Genomic DNA, 23,563 nt, shown 5'->3' with positions numbered 1-23,563 from the left:
TATACATTCACGTAGAAATTTCTTCGCCTGCCTGATTTCTTCATTTGCCCTCGTAATGGAATGATTGTCTTGGGGTTTTGGGGGTTGTTTGTATGAGGGAGCCATTTCCGTCGAGAACAAGAGGGGAAAAAGAAAGAAAAATATGGATGGTTGTTTGAAATGAGAAAGAAAGGGAAGTGATGGATATTGGAAATAAAAAACAGACCTCTATTTATAAAGGTGTTATCAACTTAACAGACATTGGATTCTGCTTTCATGGTAGTTACCTGGGTAATTTACCACGGTTTGAACTTATGCTTGGTAATCACCTATTATTTTCATACCTTAGTCTTCCAACAATACCTGACTTCTTTTAAAAAAAAGCATTAAAATTTATTTAAAGTCTTCAACAAGTTCATTGATTGAAATGAGTGGTCGTATCCTACTGTTTCCATGCGTGGTAGGTACCTGAATCATATGTCATAGATTAAATGCATGTAGGTACCTAGGTCTGTTTCCATGCTTGGTAAGTACCTGAATCATATGTCATTGATAGAATGCATGTAGATACATAGGTATGTTTCCATGCTTGGTAGGTACCTGAATCATATGTCATTGATTGAATGCATGTAGGTACCTAGGTCTTGTAGACTTGCATTGGTGGGTGGGGTTGTTCAAAGCAAGCATTAATTCGCCAACTAACTCTGCCACATTAGAACTATATTCATTATTGCATGTGCTTGGTAATAACCAAATCCTTCAGTGGTAGCCACCATAAAACATTAACATGTACTTGGCTACTATTAAATTGATCAGTAAGTTACTTTGTTTACATTGTTTCCAAATCATACAAGGACGTTGCATTCCAAAAGGTATCATTAATCTAACTATGGATCCAAAAGGTTTCGGTTTAACTATCATTCCAAAACGGTTACAGTATGACATGCTACGTTGCTGTCCAAAATATACATGTACGTCAAATTTTTCTTACTCGCGAACTGGAATTACTTGAAAACTTCAGAAGACAATCGTTCGACAATGGCGCGATCATTGAACTTACTTGAGACGAGCTTGGCCAAACATTTTAGTCGTTCCACCAGCATCTCGGCCGTCTGCAATTTGGCTAAAATGTACACCATTCAATGGAAACACAGTTCGAACGTTTTTAGTTACAGTTTTTCATATAGTTAAATTTCCAAGGAATAATATCGTAAAAAGAGTTGTTACCGTATAGGATATGTTAGGTATATCATGAACGTTTCCATCTTCGATATACTTGATTACATACATGCCACAATCATGTCTGAACAAACAAACATTAAATTATCAATCATCATCAACTAACTGATTAGTGTGAGAATATTAAATAAGATACGACTAGTGTGACATATGAAAATCACAATTCATACCCGTTCGGTTGGATCTTGCATTGAGGTTTATTATAAGAAAAGTGTGCAACATCTTGAAAAACTGCATTCAACCTATGATTCTTGAATACTTCTGACGCCTTCCTTATCTATTATAATATAGCATTTATTTTTTAGCAATTTTACTAGAGTATTGATTTGATCATGGACCAACATTGGTAAGTTCCTAAAGTATCCCTGGTACTCACTAAATAAACAATTTCAATTGTTCTAAACGACTACAGAAAAATGTAAACAAGGCAAAATTTATTTCTTACTGACCAGATCTAATGCGAGAGTGAATCGTGAACTCGAAACACCAATAGAATCCATAATCCACACCTCTTTATCATGTATTTTGACGACCAACAAAAACCAATGCTCACAGGATTCATTTTGAAAATCATATGCAGGAATGTACACCTACAATCACCAAACAAACAAAATTATTACAATAACTAGTTGTAATTTAAGGAACGGCATTGAACAATTGTATAAAACGTGCTAATCTGGGTCAAATCATCAGGTAGATATGAAGCGGTACGTTCCCAAGCATGTTGAATTAAGTTTTCGTTAGCCACATACGCGTTACGTACATCATTTTTCAGAACAACAGCCTATAAGAAACGTTTGGTTTGTTGGTCAGTAGAACTCACGCCTAAATAAAACGACCCAAATATAGTATTCTTAATATATATATTGTTTACAGATTTTACTACCTGGAATAAAGTCGGCAAAATCAACTTCGTATTCCCTTCATGCGGTGCGCGACGTTCCAGATCATACAAGTACATGTCAATAAACTGCAATTAAAAAATTGTGTTAACAAACAATTTGATACTATTAGATTATTCAACGCCAATAGTAATACGTATGTGGCCTGTAACTCTTGAGTCTGGGTACACAACATGCGATTCTCCAAATGTGAGGTACATTTGGTAACCTGGGGGCCAGTATGCAGGGTAGCCGGTGTTCTCTCGAGCTATATGTTGGCATATTTGTCTTTCCAATGGAGTTAGGGAACTCAAGCAGTCTAGGTAGATAGGACTTGGGCCTTCCGCTGATATGTTGGTGTGATCACTTGTATGAATAACCTGGTTCACCTGCTTCATTCGTTGCAAAGTTTGAATGGGAGATGATGCTTCCTGCACATCATTGTTGTTGTCCCAATTAAAGCGTATAAAAAGAGACTGTTAAAAAAAATCCACATTCTCTAGGTGATGACCAAGTACGTTCACGGATATTACCATATCTGGATCTCTCAAATCTACCTGGGGTGATGAGAATACTTCACTAAGTCGTGGCCCATCCCGCACAACTCAAAAAGAAGCACATCCAATGGCCAAACAGTGTTCCTTATCTATTAGGTGGTGATCAAAATTACAAGAAAAAATCACAACGTTTACTGTGAATAGGGGTGCTTATGAGCTCCCCGAACTCGCGAGCTACTCGAACCCGACTCGGTCAAAGCTCGGTCAAAACTCGACTCGAATCAGCTCGACTCGAGCTCGAGATCGACTCGAAAATTTAACGAGTCGAGTCGAGCAACTTGATACTCGACTCGAAAAGCTCGAGAAGCTCGAATTATATATACATAATAAAAACTGTTATAAAAATATAAATGTTTTATTTTATCATTTTTATTCATCATTTTATGTTTTTTAATTCTTTAATAAAAATATTTTTTTTCTTCCTAAAATGGATGAATAAGTTATTAAGGACAAAAAAAAATGTAATTCGGCTATATGGATTACACTATTTGGCAGTCAAAATGTCTTCTACCGTTACTCCAACGTTGGTACATAAACAAGGGAGGAAAGAAGGAAATAAGTATATTAATTTTGTCCCACATGGGTAAATAAGTGGGGGAGGAAAGAAGAAAATATTATATTAACTTTGTCCCACATTGGTAAATAAGTGAGGGAGGAAAGGGGAAAAGGGTTATAAGTATTACTCTTTGAGTATGAAAGTGTACAAATCACTTCCATTGGGCTTTCATTTGGGCTAATGGATATATTGATTTGGGGTATAAACTTACTTTTTATAAGATTTAAATTTAATTTAAGTCGAATTTAAGCTCAATTTTGGGTTTTCAAATCGATTACGAGTCGAGTTTTAGCTTGAGTGCTTGTGTTTTCGAGCCGACTTCGAGTCGAGTTCAAGCCGAGTTCGAGCTTGAGTTTAGTTTTTGAGCTCGGCTTTGAGTTTTCGAGCTGATTTTGAGCCGATTTCGAGTCGAGTTCGAGCTCGGGTTTAGTTTTCGAGTTCGAGTCGAGTTTGAAAACTTTAAGCTCGCGAGTTTTCGAGTCGAGTCGAGTTTAACTATGAGTTTTCGAGTTCGAGTCGAGCTTAGCCAAACTCGAGCTCGACTCGGCTCATTAGCATCCCTAACTGTGAAAATAAAACAGGGATATACCTCCTCTCTAGGGTTAATAACACCAGGACTTTTTGGTGGTCTTCCCCTCTTTGGTTTTTCTAGAGGTAGACCTTCCTTCATAACTGCAGGACTTTTGGGCGGTCTGCCCCTGTTTGGTTTTTCTGGAGGTACACGTTCCATAATGACTTCATTTTCTCCTGATTGCTCTGAACCAACATTAGTCTCCTCTTCCTGTTCCCCCGCACATATTAAACGACCAAGAGTCAGTTCGCTTTTACATTAATCAAATGCCAACAATGTAATTCATAGAGAACGTTTGGTCATATCCACCTCATAATAGGTTGGCATATAAATATTAAGTGATGGCCAATACCCTCTTATAACTACGAAAGATGAACATAGTGCCCAAGTGAGTAAGTTACCAGTTGTTTATCTTTGTTACAAAGACGAGTTCCTCTTCTTTTTGTAATTTTTCTCTCTGGCTGATTAGCATCGTACGTTATGCCGCCTGTATTGTCAGGACTCTTCTTAGTTGGAGCCTTCTCGGTTGTTTTCTTTTCCACCGAACTCGTCACAGGATCTTTTTTCTTTTTATTGACCACATCAAGAATTGGGAATTCCATTAAAGTGTCCATCCCATCAGGGAACTGGGATGCCGTGAAGCGAATATCTCTAATGTTGATTGTTGGACCATCATCATCATCATCCGGGACTACTCCGCTTTCATCCTGGTCAATAATCAATTTCCTTTTCACAGAATTCCCGACTGGAGTTAAGAACGGAGAATGTCCTCGATTACCCTTTAGGCTGTTATCGTTGATAGAGAATGGGGAATCCGGAGAACATCCTCGATTACCCTTTAGGCTATCGTCGTTGATAAAGAATGGGGAACTCGGGGAACATCCTCGATTACCATCCCCTGTTTTCATCGACTTAATTATGAGGTCCTTCACTTCTTTCAATGCATACTCCAAGTTTCCAACCCTCCAATTGAGTTGATTGACATGGTTTTCTATAACACTCATTCGTTATTCAAGCAACCATGACATAAGAGAAGGGAAAACAAATAAGAAATTATCCAAACCAGAAACAAATGAAAGACTTTTGTAATTCTAATTTAATCTACTTACATCTAAAACAATTTCAAAGGGAACCTTTTCCATTTGTATCTTGTATCCCTTCGGACATGAACAACACCGTAGTTCGCCGTTACTAACCTGTATTTGGGAAGTGACCCGTATACCTCCGCCTGCATTTACAAAGAAACAAGGACCCATAATCATTATAAATTCTACAAATTATAAATTATATGTACAATTCTTTAGGGTTTAGTGCCCAATTCACCTGAGAAGGGGCTTAAATTGAAATTAAAGAGAGCGAATTTAGGTTTTAGAAGAATAGAATTTAGGATTATCCTTTAATGTACAATTCTGGGAGTGAGTTGAAGAGACCGAAATTAGGTTTAAGAAGAATAGAATTTAGGGTTTGAATGTACAATTCTAGGAGAGAGCAAGAAAGTGTAGGGGAGAAAGCGGGAAACAGAGAAGAAGGGTTTCACTGTTGGGAGAAAAAAGGGGGAAATTACGGACACGTTTCACTAAATCATCATTTTGAATTGTGTTTGGGTACTACCCTTGATTGATGTTGGCAATTTATGTAATACCTTAAGAGAGGTAGCTACCAACCATGTTTACGGATACTATCCTTGCAGATGTTAGTAAATTCATAAAGACATAAGGATGGTAATCACCACAAAAGATTTTGGATACTAGCCGTAAACGATGTTAAAGAACATAAGGATATTCAGTAAAAACCTCGGTTCCTTCCTTCTCCCATGGCAGCGGCAGACCTGCAACTTTTGCCAAGCAAATTCCAGGCATGATAACCATCATTAAATCGACGGAAATTCCAGATTTAACACTAAAACATTATTATTATTCAACATATTTAACACTCCCGACGAATTGCCAAACTTCCGTCGGCACTCCATTGTTTCCGGCGGCCACCAAAGTCTGTCATTTCTCATTTCTACGGCTATGGCTACCGATAATTGTTGCAAATTCTATGGAACAAGCACCGACATTCATTGCTCTTTAACACCTCCCTCTTTTGATTTCCAGATCTAACAACCCAAAACCCCGAATTTCAGATCTAACAACCCAAAACCCAGAATTATGTGGTAAGATACAAGGACGAAACTATTAGAATATAAAAGAACTCCGGCGATACCCATGAACGATGAACGTCGAACGATGAACGGCGAACGATGAACGAGCTTTGTGAGGTCCATCACTGATTTTCCGGCAATCGGAACTCCGGCGAAACATTGGGCCAGCTTAAGCAAGAGGAGAGAGAAATAAACTTAATTGTTAATTAATAAACTTAATTGTTAATTAAGTTTCCTAATTATTTTATTTATTAATTTCAGATAATACAAAAGGTATTTTTGGAAAATTCAGAAATTACAAAAGGTATTTTCATAAAAAGAATTTGTGTAATCAAATTTAAAGATAAAAGAAATAAATTGATTAAAATATATTATTTTCATTAAATTTAAAGATAAAAGAAAAGAATTTTGTGTGGCCCATATTAATTCTAAACAATGGTCACTTTTAAGATGACTATGATAGAATGATCCCCTCTACTGTCGTCTCCTTCTCTCTATTTTTTTTTCTGATTTGATTGTTTTGTCTTTTTGTGTTTTTTCCTTTCCTCTTGCATTTTTCTCTAATTTGTCTCATTGTGGATGATATGTGTGTTCCCACACAAATCAGATATCCGCTTGGACAACCTCACTGGTAGTACGATACTCCCTCCGTATTTATGTAAGGGATACACTTGGCCGGGCACGAGTATTAAGAAGAAGTATTAAATGAAATAAAATAATGATTCAAGTGAGGTTGTGTAGATATTTTAATAAACAAGAGGGGACCATATCATTTTGGGGGTGGGAGGTGGGGTAAATAATTTGTTTAATAGGATGGTGAGTCATTGGGTAAATTAGATGTATTATTTAATTAGATGGTGTGGTTGATAAGTTACTAAAAATGGCAAGTATATCTCTTAAATAAATACGGCCGGAAAAACAAGTGTATCTCTTAAATAAATACAGAGGGAGTAAATTCGAGTCCGGATCCTCTAGAGTTTTAATAAAACTCTACAAGGTAGAGTTGTATCTAAACCATACATTTTAAAATCAATGGCTCATATTGATGAGAAAAATAGGGGGAATTTCGGAAAGATAATATATGAACCATTGATTTGTCATTCAATGGTTGATATGCTCAAACTCTACATTGTAGAGTTATTTTAGAACTCTAGAGGATACAAAACCCAAAAATTCCAATTTCAGTCTATTTGCTAATTTAAGGAAGTTAAAAAATACTAACACTGGTTGCATCTATTGCATGATAAAATCCGTTATACGTTTATACCGTGGTTCCTTAAGGTTTTATTTGGTTGGGAGAAATTGGAAGAAAAAGAAAAGAAAAGAAAGGAAAGGAAAAATAACGTTTCTTGTGTTTGGTTCCAAAAATTAGATGAGAATTTGAAGGAAAGGAAGAGAATTGGAAGGAAAACTCAATTCATAAAAGTTCCACTTTCTTTTCCTCCCAAAATTGGAAAAATTTGAAAAGAAAGAAAAAATTAAAATATGTCAGGCAAAATATTACTCCGTAAAACTTAAACCCATGTTTTTTCTTCCCTTCCTTTACAATGTTGTAACAAACATGGGATTCCTATCATTTCTTTTCATCATACCAAAAATGAAAAAAATATATTTATTTCCTTTTATTTCTTTTCCCTTCCTTTTAATAATATTGAACCAAATAAAGCCTAAATGTCTTGTTCCAAGAATAGACCAAATAACATTTCAGTCACTAATTTGTTGAGAGAGAATAACTGTGATATCACGGTAAAGGTCGAGATTTCTTTTGCAAAGATAAGCTTGTACAATTCTATCAACCCATCATATTGCTGTCGACGTAAATTTTGTCGTATTTGTTACCCAAAATTAGCCATGATAACGAATTTGCATAGTGGCATATAGTGCTACTATGAGGTGTGCCATAACTGTTTTGATGCCCCAGACCTTATCACACCAGAACTAGTCCAAATTTTCAAATATGGGTTCCATTGCGACCATTGTAGGCGGTAAAACTATTTTCCGAATATCCCAAATTAGTAATACATGACTAACATTTGCAGACAGAAAGGGTATAATTGAGGCGTTCTTTTCACCTTCAGATTTCAACACAATCGTCATCATCAACTTCGTCTTCAATGTCCCAGTCTACTTCAAATGAATTAGCTGATTTCTGTAACTCTGTTAGTCCAGTGATATCCTCCAAATACGTGGGGTGGTTAATTGCCTTCAAAATGAATTCCATTCCATTCTTTTGGAATTCTGATACTACCTGAGAATTTTCAATTTACAGAAATATGAAAGAAACCAAAAAAGTAGATAAACACTAAAAGATACTCCTTACTTCTAGTTAGATTTTCTATGATGGTTATATTCAAGGCTTGTTCGTTGTCAATGTAAATGCATTTATTTTCAGTAAAGAAGTCATTTAAAATATTTCATTGGAAAATCCAGAATTCACAAAGTAGGTGATGATTCAAGGTAATCTTGGCGGGAAAATTTGCAAAAAATAATTTGGGATTGGATCTTTTGGTTAAAAGGACAGAAAGGTCCATTCATTTATTTAAGATTGTCAAATGTGTCAGATCACAAAGCACAATCAGAAGATAGTTCCAAAAACATCCACAAAGAGCAGCATCATATGAAATTGGTAATGGAGAGGGCACCCAAAGTTCAGGTACATGATTGGTTTCAGATAGGTCTTCGAAATTAAAGGGGAAAAAACAGGCTTTCCATAGTTGAGTAACTCAAGAAGTCCACTTCAGATAGGAATAACCAGATAAGTATCCATCTGTGGACAGTCCTAACCTCAGGTATCGAATGGAGAGAACAACCCACACAGACAAATAAGGGGAATAAAATGCATTGCATGATAGTCAGTATAACTTACAGTTGTACTACAAGCTGTGCAGATGTTTGACGCATGACCAACAAGTGTCATCAGCGAAAATTGAGAGAGCGATCCTCGTATTTGGTGTGGAATTATACCAAGAGGTTGCTCACTGCTTCCACTATCACTTAAGCCTGAATTTTCAGCAGGTGCATACATCCTGTGCAGAATTCAATAATTTATATAGAATATAAATTAAACAATGATAAGTGAAAAAGGAACAAGTTCACTCCAATGAAGTTAACTACCCGGAGTGCACAATTATATCTGCAATAATATGCATATGGTGAAAGCATCTGAAGTAAAAATAACATTTTCTAGACACATACATACAAGTTCCAATTCTATAGTTCTAACATGCATAACCAATAGAGGTTAAAAGAGTAATCCTGAAAACAACATGAACAGAAATTTACCGAAGAGGATGATGGAGAAGGCCCACTAAAAGCTCAACTACAAGCGCAGAAGCAATCGGAGCAAGACCTGGACGTGTGACTGTACATTGTTGGTCCAGAGTGCGGTTGGCAGTTGACTGCAAAATATATAGACACGTACAAAGATGCATCATAACAACTACTGATGCAAACAAGAGGAAAAAGGGATAAAAGAAATGCGTAATGGAGATGAAAATTACATCAATTGGCGCGACCACATCATTGCAAAAATAGCAGCCCAATCTAGTCTCCTTGTCTTTATCCCCTATAGATAAGTTCCCCATGCCAGACGACAAAGCACTAGCCGCTTCACAGGAACTGCCAGCACCAGCACCAGCTCCATGGCGCATAACCAAGAAGCTCTCAAACCCCAGAGCAGCATTCATAGTAATCTAAATGAAAAACTATCAATCAGTAAAAACCAAGAAATTTTTGCTAAAACGTCAGAACTAAAAGTCAGCAAACTAGCATCATTTGATTCTAGATCTGATCATGTTTCTTTTCCATAGGCATATAAACGCATTAGAAAAATTACATGTAAAGCACAGGACTAGAGTATATAACAACTCCCAACCACCTGAATTCAACACACTGAAAACCCACCTTTCCCCTTGTGTTCATCAATTATTGACAAACATAAATATAATATATACCCATTTGTAGTTTGACTCAAAGTGCCAAAATATGTGCTACAGAAATTTGTGGCATTGACAGGCATGTTGACAGGCTTAAACTTCTATTACAACAATAAATGATCAAAATGTCAGAAGAGAAGAAGTAATAAGTATGTATTCAGCAAACAACCTTATTAGCACTAGCGCTGAGGAGCGTTGGAAGCCATCGACTTTCCCTTGTATCAGTTAATAAGAAAATTACATCATGGGAATTAACCAATTCCTGTAGTTGTCTACAATCATCCAACACGTTGCTCTCCTCTTGAGCAGACACTGGATGCCCAGGCATAGGGATGGCCATCACAACACCTTTTGCATCCTAATATTTGCAGGAAGAAGTCCAATCATGCACCCAAATTAAGGGAAGCAACCAATCATTCAGCCAATATGAAGCCAATGAATAAAATGGGTAGAGTGAAAGTCATTTAATAAAAGTTTAACACCGTATACCACAACTGGGAATATGGATTTGAGACTTCTCTCTGCAGCTATGGCTTTATATTGACCACCATTGAGACAATCTTCCAGTGTATACAACGACTGTCTCAGTGGATTAGACATGGCCACCTTACCATTGTCTACCAGTGTAATCTTCCGTACACCCCAAGCCTGTAAAGATACTAACACCATATTTATAATAAACAAAAAGTGAAAATGAGGCATACTCATCCTGCGATCCAGACAAAGTAGGCACTTACCATCAGTGTTCGAGCAACCTGGCATCCCAGAGTGCCTGCCCCAAGAAGAAGACACCTAGTAGAAGATAAAAGACCCAAGTCTAGAGAAGGTAAAGCCCGCCATCTCATCAACTTCAAATTCAAATCTGCAGCAGATTCAGCCAACCTGTGAATGTTGACAAGAAAAGAAACCATTACATAATAATCCCAACAAGCACAAAAGCAATATATGTGGGCAAGAAGATATTGATATCATACCTCGTAGGATCCATAGATGTAGCGAGGTTAATGGATCTTACTAATTTTTTTCCTCTATCAAGTTCCCATCCAACAGCTTTAGGTACATGACCATGATCCTTCAATCCTGCAAAACTATCCTTTTTAGATGAATTGGTAGCATAAAACGAAGTAAATCAATTAAGCCTACACTTGTGGGTGGGGGGAGGGGGGAATGAAAAGAATTAAAGAAGAGACCAATTAAAAAGAAATGTCAGGCATCCTCTTCCAATATACCTTGTGGAGATATCAGAGCTTCACCAACAAGTGACAATCCCATATCAGCAAAACCACGATTTTCACGATAGCAAAAGAATGGGACAGTTTGCAGGTTCCATCTTGTATGCAAAAAAGCAAGAAAGTTCCGAAGAGGCCAACCAGGATGGTTTGTAAGATGACAAGGATCATAAAAGCCAAACAGAACCTGCATATCGCAGAGTATTAGAATCACAACAGACTATATTCACTAGAAGTCTAGAATTTAACTTAATTGGAAAAATAAAGAAGTTCAAGCACATTGCCAAACCTTCTCACTGTCCTGTTGGCAGGATTCCCACTCATTAAGATGGCAAACTCTAGCATGTGAATTTGAAGCAATAGTAACAAGGAAGAAGGGAATACCTACATAGTATCAATAAGGTTGTCAATGGATATATATACATGGAAAGAGAATTAAATGGCTGTTTAATTCATTCATAGTTTGGTAAAAGCCGGAAGATTATAAACTTCTTTTCCAGTCAAGAGCGAGAAAGAGGAGCTTACATGCAGTGACTGTTGAGCTACGCCACTCGTTGCAGGCAGCAGACACAGACTCAGCCTATGATGCCAATAACCTAAATGTTAAACAGAAAGTAATATCGGAAATCCACAATATAAATTGATTTTCGTTTTTTTACACACCTCTTCCAAGCTGAACCACTCTGAAGCAGGTTTCAGATTAACTAGGGTTGCTGGAGGATCAAGCACCAAAGCAGGAAACGCAACAGAGTAGTAGAACCTCCATGTTTTGAGGTCAGCAAATGAGAGAAGAAGAAATCTAGACAGTAATGCACAGTCTTTCTCAACATTTCCATTACGAATATCATCCCAAATCTGGCAATCCAACAAATAAACTCATTCAGACAAGCATATTAGCCAATCAAATTTACAAAACATAAAAACACAAGGCAATGGAATTATGACACACCTTTCCAGCTTCTTCTTTCAATAATTTCTGTTTGTCAAGCTGACGGAAGCCCTCTATTGTATTTGTATTATAGAGTGTTCCAGGGACATCACATCTGTTTCTATTTGTATGGCTTGAACTGGTTGATGGTGAATTTTCACTAGTTTCAGATGGCAAAGATTCGGAAAGAAGATTTAAGTGGTTTGATACGTGATGATATGAACATGGTGCAAAAAATCCTGCCAAATCAGGAATTCAAAAAGATCACACACATAAAATATCTATCAAAACACTTCCAGTTCTAACCATTACAGCAATTAATTATCAGGGTATAAAGAGATCGGGAAGTTAAAGAGAGACCAGGACATGGAAAAAAGGGATTTAATGTAAGACTGCCAGTGGTGAAAATGTCTACTGTAAGGTGTTTAATCTCTCTTGCTACTAGTAAAGGCTGGAAACTATTTCAGTTGGATATCAACAATGTTTTCCTTCATGAGAACCTTGATGAAGAAGTTTACATGAAGGTCCCTGAAGGTGTTCATGCTCCTGCTGGTCATGTTTGTAAACTCACCAAGTCACTCTATGGTCTCAAACAAGCCTCTAGACAATGGTTTGCTAGATTGCTTGATGAATTAAAGTCTCAAGGCTACAACCAGTCAAAAAATGATTACTCTCTATTCATTAAACATCAATCTTCTCACATCACTATTGTGGCAGTGTATGTGGATGACATTATTGTCACAGGATCTGATGAAGCTGAAATCTCTTCTTTGAAGGCCCATCTTCATCAAACTTTTAGCATTACTGATGGTCATCAAAGACTTGGGTTTTCTCAACTATTTCCTTGGGATTGAAATCAGTCACATTACTGATGGTTATATCCTTACACAAAGGGAATACACTAAGGAAACGTTGTCTGACTGTGAGCTTGATATTTCCAAGCCTGCAGTCACTCCTTTTCCTCTAAACCTAAAGCTTACCCCAGAAGGAGAGAATTACTCCAATGTTGATCTATACAGGTGCTATGTTGGTAAGCTTAACTTCCTTACCCACACAAGACCAGATCTTGCCTTTGCTGTGCAATCACTCAGTTTATGCACTCCCCTAAGCTTGCTCATGTTCAAGCTCTCACTCACACCCTCAGATATGTATGAACAGCAAGACAAGGGATCCTTCTAAAGGCTACAGATCAAATCACTCTACAAGCCTTCTCTGACTCTGATTGGGCAGCTTGCTCTTTCACCACAAGATCAGAAGATCAGTCACAGGCTTCTTCTTGGTAATTCACCTATAAGATGGAAATCTAAAAGGCAGAATATAGGGCAATGTCTCAAGCTGCCAGTGAGGTTTCATGGATAGTCAGATTGTTGGAGGAATTGGGCATCAAAGACTTGAAACCAGTTCAGCTGAACTGTGACAACCAATCTGCCCTTCACATTGCAAAAAATCCCATTTTACATGAAAGAACAAAACACATTGAGGTGGATTGTCATTTCACTAGGGATAAAGTTCTTGAAGGCCTTCTCCAACTCAATTACCTCCCTACTCAGCACCAGTTAGCTGACATCTTCACTAAAATTCTCCCTGGCTGTCAACACAGGATCCTATCTTCCAAACTTGGCATGGTTCATACCTTACCCACACCAAGTTTGAAGGGGGGTGTTGGGGTACACTGTCCAAGATCAACAACTAATCTTATTATTTCGACTGTCCTTAGATGCATCAGCTCAACAAAGAACAAGCTGCTACCTGCTCAACCATATCAGCATGCTGACAAGCTTAACTACCTTCTGGAAGCTATGACATCAGCTCTAACAACTTATCCTACATTCTAGGGATTCAGTTAGAAGTCTGTTTGCTACTCTTAGTTGTAATAATGCCTCACTGATAATTGTAGTTGCTGAGTAGTATTTTTGTAGCTTTCTTATTGGTTGGAAAACATCACCAATCATGTTGTATTTATAGTTCTCTCAGCTGAAGTAATTCATTTATTCAATTCATTTCAGAAATAAATGAAATTCTCTCTAATAAACTCTAATCTCTTCTTCTCTCAAAGCTTGCTGATATTCAGTTTCAAGCAATGAACTCATCCTAAATGGTGAGTTCTAACAAACCTCACCTTTGTTTAACTATTTAAGCAAAAAAAAAAAAAAAACAGATGACAAACAAAAGAGTAGCTAACTTGTTAATGTTTTTCATCAGAAGTAAAAGAAGTGTCAAATAATAAAGTCCAAAGATTGAATCTTAAGCGTCACCCCTACCTGGCTTGGCTGGCTACCCCCAGTTCCACCCCAAAACAAGCACAAGATCCTTCAATTGATCCATGATTTTTTTATCATATACTTATTCACAATCAAGTGGAATAATAGAATACTAACATCTGAATATCAATTATTCTAAGTTCATAAACGCACCTGTAATTCCTAACAAACATAGTTCCAAATACAACAATAACAGAATACTAACATCTAAACATTAATTACGAATGCCTATCATAATTGGTAAGCTCGACTCATGGTTAAGCCGAACTGCTAGTTTCCGAATACAAGAATATCCATCCCAGACTCCCAGGTCATTACGGGCGTATTTTCTCAATCTAGGGAAATGTAAAGGTTCAAATATATCGTGCCAAAACGCATCCTTTCAACAAAATTGAAAATTTTAAACATTACTCCCTTTCCTCATAACTAAATCAACAACTAAACCTGATCAAAACCAAACTTTCAAACATATCAATTATGCTGGAAACCAAAATTTATTTAACTGGGTAACATATCTCTTGCAAAATTACGCTGAATGACTTAATCCCTAATTCAACTTTAATCTCCAATTAAATCAAATCAATGCCAAGCTACCAACAACAATTTCCAAAATCCAACCAACATTTATATTATAAAAAAAATATCTGCAAATTGAAGGAAAGATTTACCAGAAATAGAAACTGCAGATTCATCGGTTTTCCAGAGATTGAGCTTCAAAGAAGAAAGTCGATGCCAAAAACCTTCGTCAATTGAACTTTGAAGAGGTGCAAATTGCAAAATCGATGCACTTCCAAGTTTCTCAATTACTTGATTTTCCATTGCAAATTTCAAAGCTTATTTGACTTGTTTGATCAAAAGTTTGAGAATTCGCTTCTTTTTCCTGCTTCTCCTTGACTAATCTAGTTTTGTTTCTTTGGTGTTTTTTTTTTTTTTTTAAAAAGTCAATAGGCAATTCGGAGTCCAAGCAATCCTCTTGGATTAAGCGGAAACACGAGATCAAATCCAAAGAGGTTTTCTGAATCTATACTAGGTATACCATTAAAATGGTAAACTAAGGGCAAAATAGTAACTTAAGTTGTTATATTAAGGGTTAAATGGTAAATTCATATAATAAATTGAGTCTGGCCCATGATAAGTAACATTTATCTTTGACTTGTGAGTACCAAACTATGTTGTTTGGAACCAAATAAAAATGAAACCATGTTACCAAACTGTGTTGTTTGGTATTACATGAGAAAATACAACTACTTTTCTTATACTAAACTATGTGGTTTGGACTAAATAAAAATGCAGAATATTAGTATACCATTTCAATGGTATACCCAGTATAGATTAAGACTTCCTCAAATCCAAACGGAACATACTCCCGGCACATACACATTGTGGTTTTTATTCACGATATTCTAAAATTATTATTTGATTATTTTTATAAAATATTTTTTGCTATTGTATATAGAATAATTATACTTCCTCCGTCCCGGAATACTCGATCCGGTTTAACCGGCACAGAGTTTAAGGTACTTGAATTGACTTATTTATTTTAATAGGTAGTAGTTGATAGTGGGGTATTATTTTAATGTAGTTAGTGGGAGGTGGGTTAAGAGGTGGGGTTGAGGGAGAGTAGGGATTGAATTTTTAATTATTTTTTGTATGGAGTAGGGGTAGGTGGGTTAATAGGGGTGGAGTGAGAAATAATATAATATTGTTAGAATATTTCCATTTTTAGAAACAGGTCAAGTATTAAGGGACGGCCCGATAAGGAAAACAGGTCAAGTATTCCGGGACGGAAGGAGTAACATTTTAAACATATTTATTTAATTATCTAATTTACAATTTTTTTCCTATTACGTATTGCATATTTTATGCTTAATATGCTGATCTAATATCTAATATATCTATCTATATATATTATATTAAAAGAGAGGAAATCAATGTGGTGATGACAAATGTCACTCATTGATTTGCCTATCTTATAGATATTAAAAAAATTATAAAATAATATAAAATAATTGATTCTATAATTATTTTGTTAACTTTTACCTCAAAAAAATATTTGATTATCTTTTCCTCAAAATAAACAAAGATTTCATTCTATACATAAGGAATATTTTTAAATTATATATTATTTCTATATTTGTTAACAAATATAACCAATATAAGATTATATTTTTATAAAAAATTAATCCATTATACCAGAGTACGTAGTAAGATTTTTATAAAATTTAAGAGTAGTCTACTTATTTGTATTTCATATTTACATAATTCGAATACAAATAAATTAGAAAATCAATCAATTATGAATAAGAGTGTATAAAAAATTATAATAGTACTCTATAATATTTTAACAACTAAATGCGATAATTATAACCGTCATTGATTGTACTATTTTATACGTAATATACTTAGCAACTAAATTCGATATTTATCACCGTCATTGATAGTAATATTTGACTACTTTAAAAAATACGGAGTATTATGTAACTTCAATTCTTTAAACATGAGAAAAAGTTGTGTAATCTAATCTATCTACTACTTTACACGTAATTCCGAAATTTTTTATATGCGACTATTTGATTTTAACACTAGCTGTTATATTCACGCATATCTATACTTTTTCTGTTTTTTGGTGATTATTACTACTTTATGATGAACATAGTCATGTCTCCGTAGCATTTTGTTGGATTTGTCTAAATACTTACATAATACTACCATTTTTTTAAAATATTTTTTACTAATCGATAATTCAAGATATAATAGTTGAAGTTATTTACTAATATCCGTGAAAATAAAACTGATTTATCCAAAAAAATGGAAGAAGTTGTAAACAAGAAAAATGATGCGCGACTACGTAGTCCTCTCTACTTAAAAAAGCTCCTCTAAATATTTTAGGCTAATCAATGGACTTACTCCGTATATTTTAGCCGATTTTAACCAAACATATGTATACGGAGTATTATACTAAAGGAGAGGCAAATTGATGTGGAGATGACAAATACAACTTTGGTTTGCCTCTTTTATAATATTGGTAAATAACCTATGATAAAATAATTAATATACTTTGTATATATATTTTACCTAAAATCTTCTAATTACTTATGGTAATAATTGATTATACTACGAATTACTTATTTACTCATGTTAATAAATTTCTTAATTTTAAATCTTTATACTTCGTACTATACTAAAAGAGAGGCAAATCGATGCAGATACGACAAATGTCTCTTTCTGATTTGCCTCTCTTATAACATAAATGATGACTAATTGTAAGTATTGTAGAGTTTCGTTTAGAAATTGTGTCATATACTGAGTACGAATATGTTCAAACGTTCATTTGATCGGTTATTATTTGTAATCCAATGAAAAATCTTTGCATACAATTTCCGATAACCGATATAGAAAATCTTATAATAGTTTAACTTGGATTATCAATTATATTATTATAATACTATCAACTTTTTAAAAATTTGTGTGAGTTAACCCTATGATTGGGGTCCAAGTTTTACAAAAAATCACCAATTGAGACCTCGCCTTTTTTTTTGTCAATAATTGGGACATCATCTTATTTTTTTAGCCAAAGTTAACTATGGTGGTTAAAAAAATGTTAAGTCCTTGGGTTATGAAATAAGAAATATAATTATAACCTTTTATTTTTGCAAAAATACAAAACTAATTAAATTAATCGATTGTTATTCTTACACCTCCAATATCCACCTCTTTAACAAACATCACCGGAAACTACCAACATCGCATTAATTTCTATTTTCTTTATTAATGAAGTTCGTCCATTATAGTTCACAGTTCAACGATAAATTGATAAAAAAAAATTGATAAAAAAATGTTAAGTAACTAATTTCTAATATTTACATAATTTTACTTCGAAACCAAAATGTTCCCTTGAATGTTTTAACATAGAGCTATAAAATGGTCATGTCAAGGGCGGCACGGGCCAAAACTTAATGAAATTGGTCAGTTCGGGTCATAAACAAGTCATATTTAGTCAGTCCAAGTGACCTATTTAGCATAGCCCAACCCGCTCTGACCCATATTTTTATAAAAGAAAATGAGTATACGAGTCACGTCCTAAAAATACTCCGTAGTCTGTATCAATCTATCATATTTCTCACTGCATGTCACCCCTTTAAAATGCATCTTCATTTGAAACAATGGTAGAACGTCAATTTACTTTCAATCAATTTTAAGGTATAAACATCACTAAGTAAACATAAAAAATAAAAATAAAAACCTGACCATAACAAATCGATCAAAATCAACACATAAACAATAAAATTTAGCAGCATTAATATCATACAAAATCACAAAATTAACCAATTCAATCATTAATCTCACAAAAAAGCACAATTTTTTTTTTTTGAGGGGAACAAAAAATCACATAATTAACAAGTACCAATTAACTTAAATCCAAAGACGAACAAAATAAATCCGAGTTGACCCCATGATTGTGAAGGAAATAATGCCCTTGGTCCAAGTATGCATTTAACATTAAGTCTAATGAATGCGGTTCATTATTAATTAACAAATTAATAATTCAGTGGGATCAAGTGAGCTGAATGCCTAGGTAGAGGCCGCTTCAGTTCAAGTGGAATTAATGATATTAATCCACAGCTTACTCTTGACTGAACCCGTAGGGTCACACAAATAGTACGTAAACGGATCAAGTATTTAATGGCATTAAATACTCCATCTATGAATATTCGGAATCGACGGATCTTGGTTTCAGTGGGAGCTAAGATCGTCAAAGGCAAGTAAAAGAATACTCCGGAAACAATGATATTGCCGGAAACAGAAATATGGATCGTATCGGAAATATAAATATTATCCAAGTCGTAGATGTTGCCGGAAACGGAAACATGGTACGTATCGAAAAATATTATCGGAAATGGAAATATTGCCGGAATCGGAAATATTGCCGAAAAGGGAGATATTGTCAGAATCGGAAATATTATCGGAATCGGAAAATAATTCCGGAAACGGAAATATTAAATATTTGTTCGAAACGGAAATTGATTCCGGAATCGGAAATGTTAAATATTGTTTGTATCGGAAATGAATTCCGGAATCGGGAATTTAATCGGAAGCGCGTCGTACGAATTAGCATTGGACGAGACTTGCTAGACGAAGGCCAAACACGAAGCCAGGCCCGCGCCCAGCAAGCCAAGCGCCCAACACACACGCCAAAGCCTCGCCAGGCCCAGCAAGGCATGGCGCGCGCGCGAGCTATATGGGCTGCGAGCAAATGGGCTGCGAGCTGTGCAGCTCGCGTGGGCCGCGAGGCTTGCGCGGGCTGTGCGGTGCTCGTGCTCGTGTGCGGTTGTGTGCGATACGAATCCTAAAGCTATTGGAATTCGTTATATGATTAAATCCTAATCCTACTAGATAGAATTTATTTAATAGAGTCCTAAAGGGATTCTAATTAAACTAATTGGTATTCTAATAGGATTCTAAATCCTTTTCGATGCTCTATAAATATGTGCCTAGGGTCACAAATTTATACACGAGGTTTCAAGTATTCAAAGCTAGGATTTTTAAGCAGAAAAATCAGTCAAAACTCTTGCCTTATTTAGCCGAAAATAATAGTACTTTAAGGGCGATTCTAGTTGGTCAATCTTAAGGCGAATCCGGACGTGCTGTGGACTTTCTACGGAGGGACGACACTTGGAGTCCTAAAGACTTGTTCTTGTTCGGTTCGGGCGCAGCTAGGGAGGGCACGCTACAAAGTGTATGCATCCTAGACTAATTATATGATTATGTGCAATTAATATGATTCCTGGCGTTAAGGTTTTTCCGCATGATTTATGTTGTTCATATGTATCATAACCTAACAGTGGTATCACGAGCCCCTTATTAATTGCATGATCTATAATTGCTTAAACATGGTTAAATTTTACAAATTTGCAAAGAATTAAAAGGGGTGATTAATTTTCGTAATTGTTAATTAATTGCAAATTGCGTTTATTTAATTATATGTACGCAGTTTTTCGGCAGTTTCTTCGTTACTCATCCAAATCGAGTGATTTTTGTGTCAATTCCGCATGTAAAAGGCATTCTAAAATTTTGACATAAATACTAATTTTTGGCCGAACCCAGAATTCCCAAATTCGAAGCCTAACTATGACTTTTCGGAGGTTTTAGTTCTTCGAACGCAAAAGTTTGTAATTTTAAGATGTTAAATTAAATATTTACAATGCTTGTTGTTAAATCTTGAATTTTTGATTGACCTATTGTATATGTTTAACAATTTTGAATGCCTAAGCTTGTTAATTATACAACCTAATTTGTAATTGTAATTAATTTGTTGAAATTTGAATAATTTAGAATTTGATTCGATTTTCATAATTAATTGACAATTTAATTAGGTATCCATAATTAAAAAACCATCATAAAAATTGTTAATTTATGATAAATTTTAAATTTTTATGACCTAGATTTGAATCCAAGTTAATCGGAAATTAATTGATTAATGAATTTTCGATTTTTCGCCCTAAAATTATGAAATTAATATGATTTATTAATTTGTCATTAATTTTGAATAAAAAATTTTAAATTTTTATGAAAAACGCTCATAAATGTTGCACGCACAAAGCAAAGGACGCTACGTGTGACCCTTAAGGGGTGTTGTATAGTGCGGGCACGCGACGACGAGCAAGGGAGCTCGTCGCCCGTGCGGTACGAATGCAGCGAGCAACCAAGCATGGCTCGCGCACGAGGCAATGCTGCCTGGGCGTGTGTGCTGTGTGCATGGGCGATGGGCGATGAGGCGTGGCACAACAAGAAGAGGCGCGCGCTCGGGAGAGCGAGAGCTGGCCGGGTCGCCCAGCGAGCACTGCTCCGCGCACCAGCAAGCGCTGCCTCGCCATCGATCGATTGCTCGCGCCCAGCAAGCGATGCATCCCTTCGGTAGCTGCTGCGAAGCGAGCTAGCATGCTGCGCGCAAGCGTGGCTTGGCTTGCTGCGTTTGCGCGTGGCAGCTGCTGCTTGTGCCATGGCTATGCGATCAGTCGAGGGGCATTGATGCCTCGTGCACTCGATGGGGCTTGGGCGCAAGCCTAAGTGCCTCGTCGTGTTACGATTGAGTCGTTTTGATTTTAATTTGAAATTTTCAGTTCGGAAATAATTTTAATTAACTTTAAAATTAATAATTTAAATTGTTTTTTCGGATTTTAATTTTGAATATTATAATTATTATAAATTTTAATTTATACTAATTATTTTACTAAAATTAAAACCTTGAATTAATTTAAATTCATTTAATTCAACTGAAAATAAATTAAATAAATGGATTCGATTATAATTTTATATGAGCTTTAAATTTTAATTAAACTTGTATGTTTCCGGTTAGACTAGAAATACATTTTTATGTTTAAAATTAGTAAAGCATATAAATTTATTGGTTTAAGTGGGAGAATTTTTAGTCATAAACTCTTGATTAGGTCTACAAATTCTTTAAGGTTAAAACAACTTGATTAGAATTAATAAGGACTGAATAATTGGTAGATTATTGGCGCCCTTGATTAATTGCTGCAAATATTTATGTGATGCATAACAATGTGTTTTACTAACCAGCTATGTGGGCCATTCATGATAATGAATGGGTGAATGGTATATATTGTATATGTACTGTTTTGCAGGTTATGAAGTGACTAGTATGGCCCAAAAGGATAGAAAATATGGTCTGCGTACCATTAATTTGAATGTAATTGGTCTAATGCACCAAAGTTTGTTTTTTTTCAATTCAAATATGGTCTGCGTACCATAAAATAGTTGTAATTAGTTTAATTATAGCTTATCCTATTTGAAGAAAATGGCGTCTCCCATGGTGAAATTCAAGACGGAGTTTCCAATCCATTTTCAAGACGGACTTTGAAGTTGAAGCTTCAAGATGAAGTCGGGCCATACTAGATCACATTTATCTTATGCATGCTTTAAGTTATTTATTGCTTTAAATATGTCTTAATTATGCATGAGATTATGGCTTGATTATGTTGCATGATTAAGGATTTTAGTTCACTTAAAATCTAACCAACATAGTAAGAGCCTTAAGTTCCAAACTTAAAAATTGAGTTAAAAGGTGCCATGCCAAAATAACACTTACTTGGATAACCTTTACATCAATCTAGTAATAGTTTTACGCTCAGCGAGGTGTTACTTATTGATCCTAAAGGGGTAAGGTACACAAATAATTGTGAGTACATGTTAGTTTTGGTGAAACTCAACGATATAAGTAAGGAGTCCTTTTATGTCGTGGCAAATTCGATAGGTTTACCTAATAAGTTCTTAGACGTACCTATCAACCAAGAGTAGTTTCTAGACTATTAGCAAAAGGCTTTTGTTTACCTAAAATATTTTAGAATTGAGTCAAAATACATAATGTGCTTAATTCTTCAATGGTTTTAGGGTCTTGGAATCATTTTATTCACACCCGCCGGAACAATACATTCGAATAAAATGCCAATGAGTTGTTTAAATTGCATGATTGCTTTAATTTCAAGTTATTATTCATGATAAATGTTTAGACTTTGTATGATTCAATGTATGTTTTAATTATTGTTTATAATTAAATATCTTTTACTGCAATAAATCCTTTTAGAAAGGTAACAGTAAATTTCCTCGATTGGTAGTGAATCCAAGAACGATTCACGAAAATGAGAGAAAATGAGAAATTTAAATGTACGTTTCTTTTAGCGACTTTTATGGTTGTTTTCGAGTATCAAAGTCGAATGGCAAACCGATTGGTGCTTGTGAATTCAAAATACACTGTAGTTTTGAGATCATAAAGCATTGAGTTTAAACGCTCATCTTTACCAATGGTTAACAACCTAAAATCTTTTTCCATTTAATTCTCGAATGAGTCTAGTGTTAGGTTATGATACATATGACAATTCATAAATCATGCGGAAAAACCATAAACCCAGGAATACATATTATTTACACATAATCATTTAGCATAGAATAGATGCATACTCTTTGTTGCGTGCCTTCCCTAGCTGCGCCCGAACCGAACAAGAACAAGTCTTTAGGACTCCAAGTGTCGTCCCTCCGTAGATAGTCCACAGCACGTCCGGATCCGCCTTAAGATTGACCAACTAGAATCGCCCTTAAGGTACTATAAAATTTCGGCAATTTGAGCAAGATGTGTGTTTGAATTTTCTCTCAAAAACTCACTTTGAATACTTTGAAACTTGTGTTATAAATTGTGAGCCCTAGCCTCATATTTATAGCGGTATGGAAAGGGAATCGAAATCCTATTCAGATACAAATTAATC

At 35.4% G+C, this 23,563-nt stretch overlaps 2 protein-coding genes across 3 annotated transcripts; both read right to left on the bottom strand.

Annotated features, from left to right (window-relative positions):
• Nucleotides 1-757: 757 nt before the first annotated feature.
• On the bottom strand, nt 758-4,885 carry LOC110794268 (uncharacterized). The gene is made up of 6 exons (XM_056828288.1): nt 4,185-4,885; nt 2,105-3,993; nt 1,668-2,002; nt 1,389-1,495; nt 1,207-1,282; nt 758-1,102 (listed from the first exon to the last, which is right to left on the bottom strand). Exons 1-2 carry the CDS (start codon nt 4,785-4,787, stop codon nt 3,544-3,546), a joined length of 1,053 nt encoding a protein of 350 aa, XP_056684266.1. The 5' UTR covers nt 4,788-4,885; the 3' UTR covers nt 758-1,102; nt 1,207-1,282; nt 1,389-1,495; nt 1,668-2,002; nt 2,105-3,543.
• A 7-nt stretch (nt 4,886-4,892) lies between these two features.
• On the bottom strand, nt 4,893-15,236 carry LOC110794269 (ubiquitin-like modifier-activating enzyme atg7). 2 transcript variants are annotated; one of them, XM_056828287.1, is made up of 14 exons: nt 14,951-15,236; nt 12,043-12,260; nt 11,757-11,948; nt 11,619-11,673; nt 11,383-11,477; nt 11,094-11,280; nt 10,839-10,944; nt 10,602-10,746; nt 10,354-10,512; nt 10,034-10,222; nt 9,430-9,621; nt 9,212-9,327; nt 8,796-8,955; nt 4,893-5,011 (listed from the first exon to the last, which is right to left on the bottom strand). In XM_056828287.1, exons 1-14 carry the CDS (start codon nt 15,099-15,101, stop codon nt 4,895-4,897), a joined length of 2,082 nt encoding a protein of 693 aa, XP_056684265.1. In that variant the 5' UTR covers nt 15,102-15,236; the 3' UTR covers nt 4,893-4,894. The 2 variants fall into 2 exon arrangements, with proteins under 2 accessions (XP_056684265.1, XP_021854907.1); XM_021999215.2 differs by lacking the exon at nt 4,893-5,011 and adding an exon at nt 7,689-8,177 and having other exon boundaries at nt 14,951-15,233.
• Nucleotides 15,237-23,563: the final 8,327 nt, after the last annotated feature.

The sequence above is a fragment of the Spinacia oleracea genome, chromosome 5, assembly GCF_020520425.1.
Source record: "Spinacia oleracea cultivar Varoflay chromosome 5, BTI_SOV_V1, whole genome shotgun sequence".
Taxonomy (NCBI): Eukaryota; Viridiplantae; Streptophyta; class Magnoliopsida; order Caryophyllales; family Amaranthaceae; genus Spinacia; species Spinacia oleracea.
The sequence above is the reverse complement of the archived record's forward strand: the minus strand, read 5'-3'. Positions and strand labels throughout refer to the sequence as shown.

What these genes read in the sequence shown, in the direction of transcription:
- LOC110794268 (XM_056828288.1), bottom strand. Translation starts at nt 4,787, where the DNA reads ATGAGTGTTATAGAAAACCATGTCAATCAACTCAATTGGAGGGTTGGA. An exon ending in GTAACAAAGATAAACAACTG is followed by an intron (nt 3,994 to 4,184) that starts GTAACTTACTCA and finishes GCGGGGGAACAG; the next exon opens with GAAGAGGAGACTAATGTTGG.
- LOC110794269 (XM_021999215.2), bottom strand. Translation starts at nt 15,101, where the DNA reads ATGGAAAATCAAGTAATTGAGAAACTTGGAAGTGCATCGATTTTGCAA. An exon ending in AATCCATATTCCCAGTTGTG is followed by an intron (nt 10,223 to 10,353) that starts GTATACGGTGTT and finishes TGCAAATATTAG; the next exon opens with GATGCAAAAGGTGTTGTGAT. An exon ending in ATGTGGTCGCGCCAATTGAT is followed by an intron (nt 9,328 to 9,429) that starts GTAATTTTCATC and finishes TATATTTTGCAG; the next exon opens with TCAACTGCCAACCGCACTCT.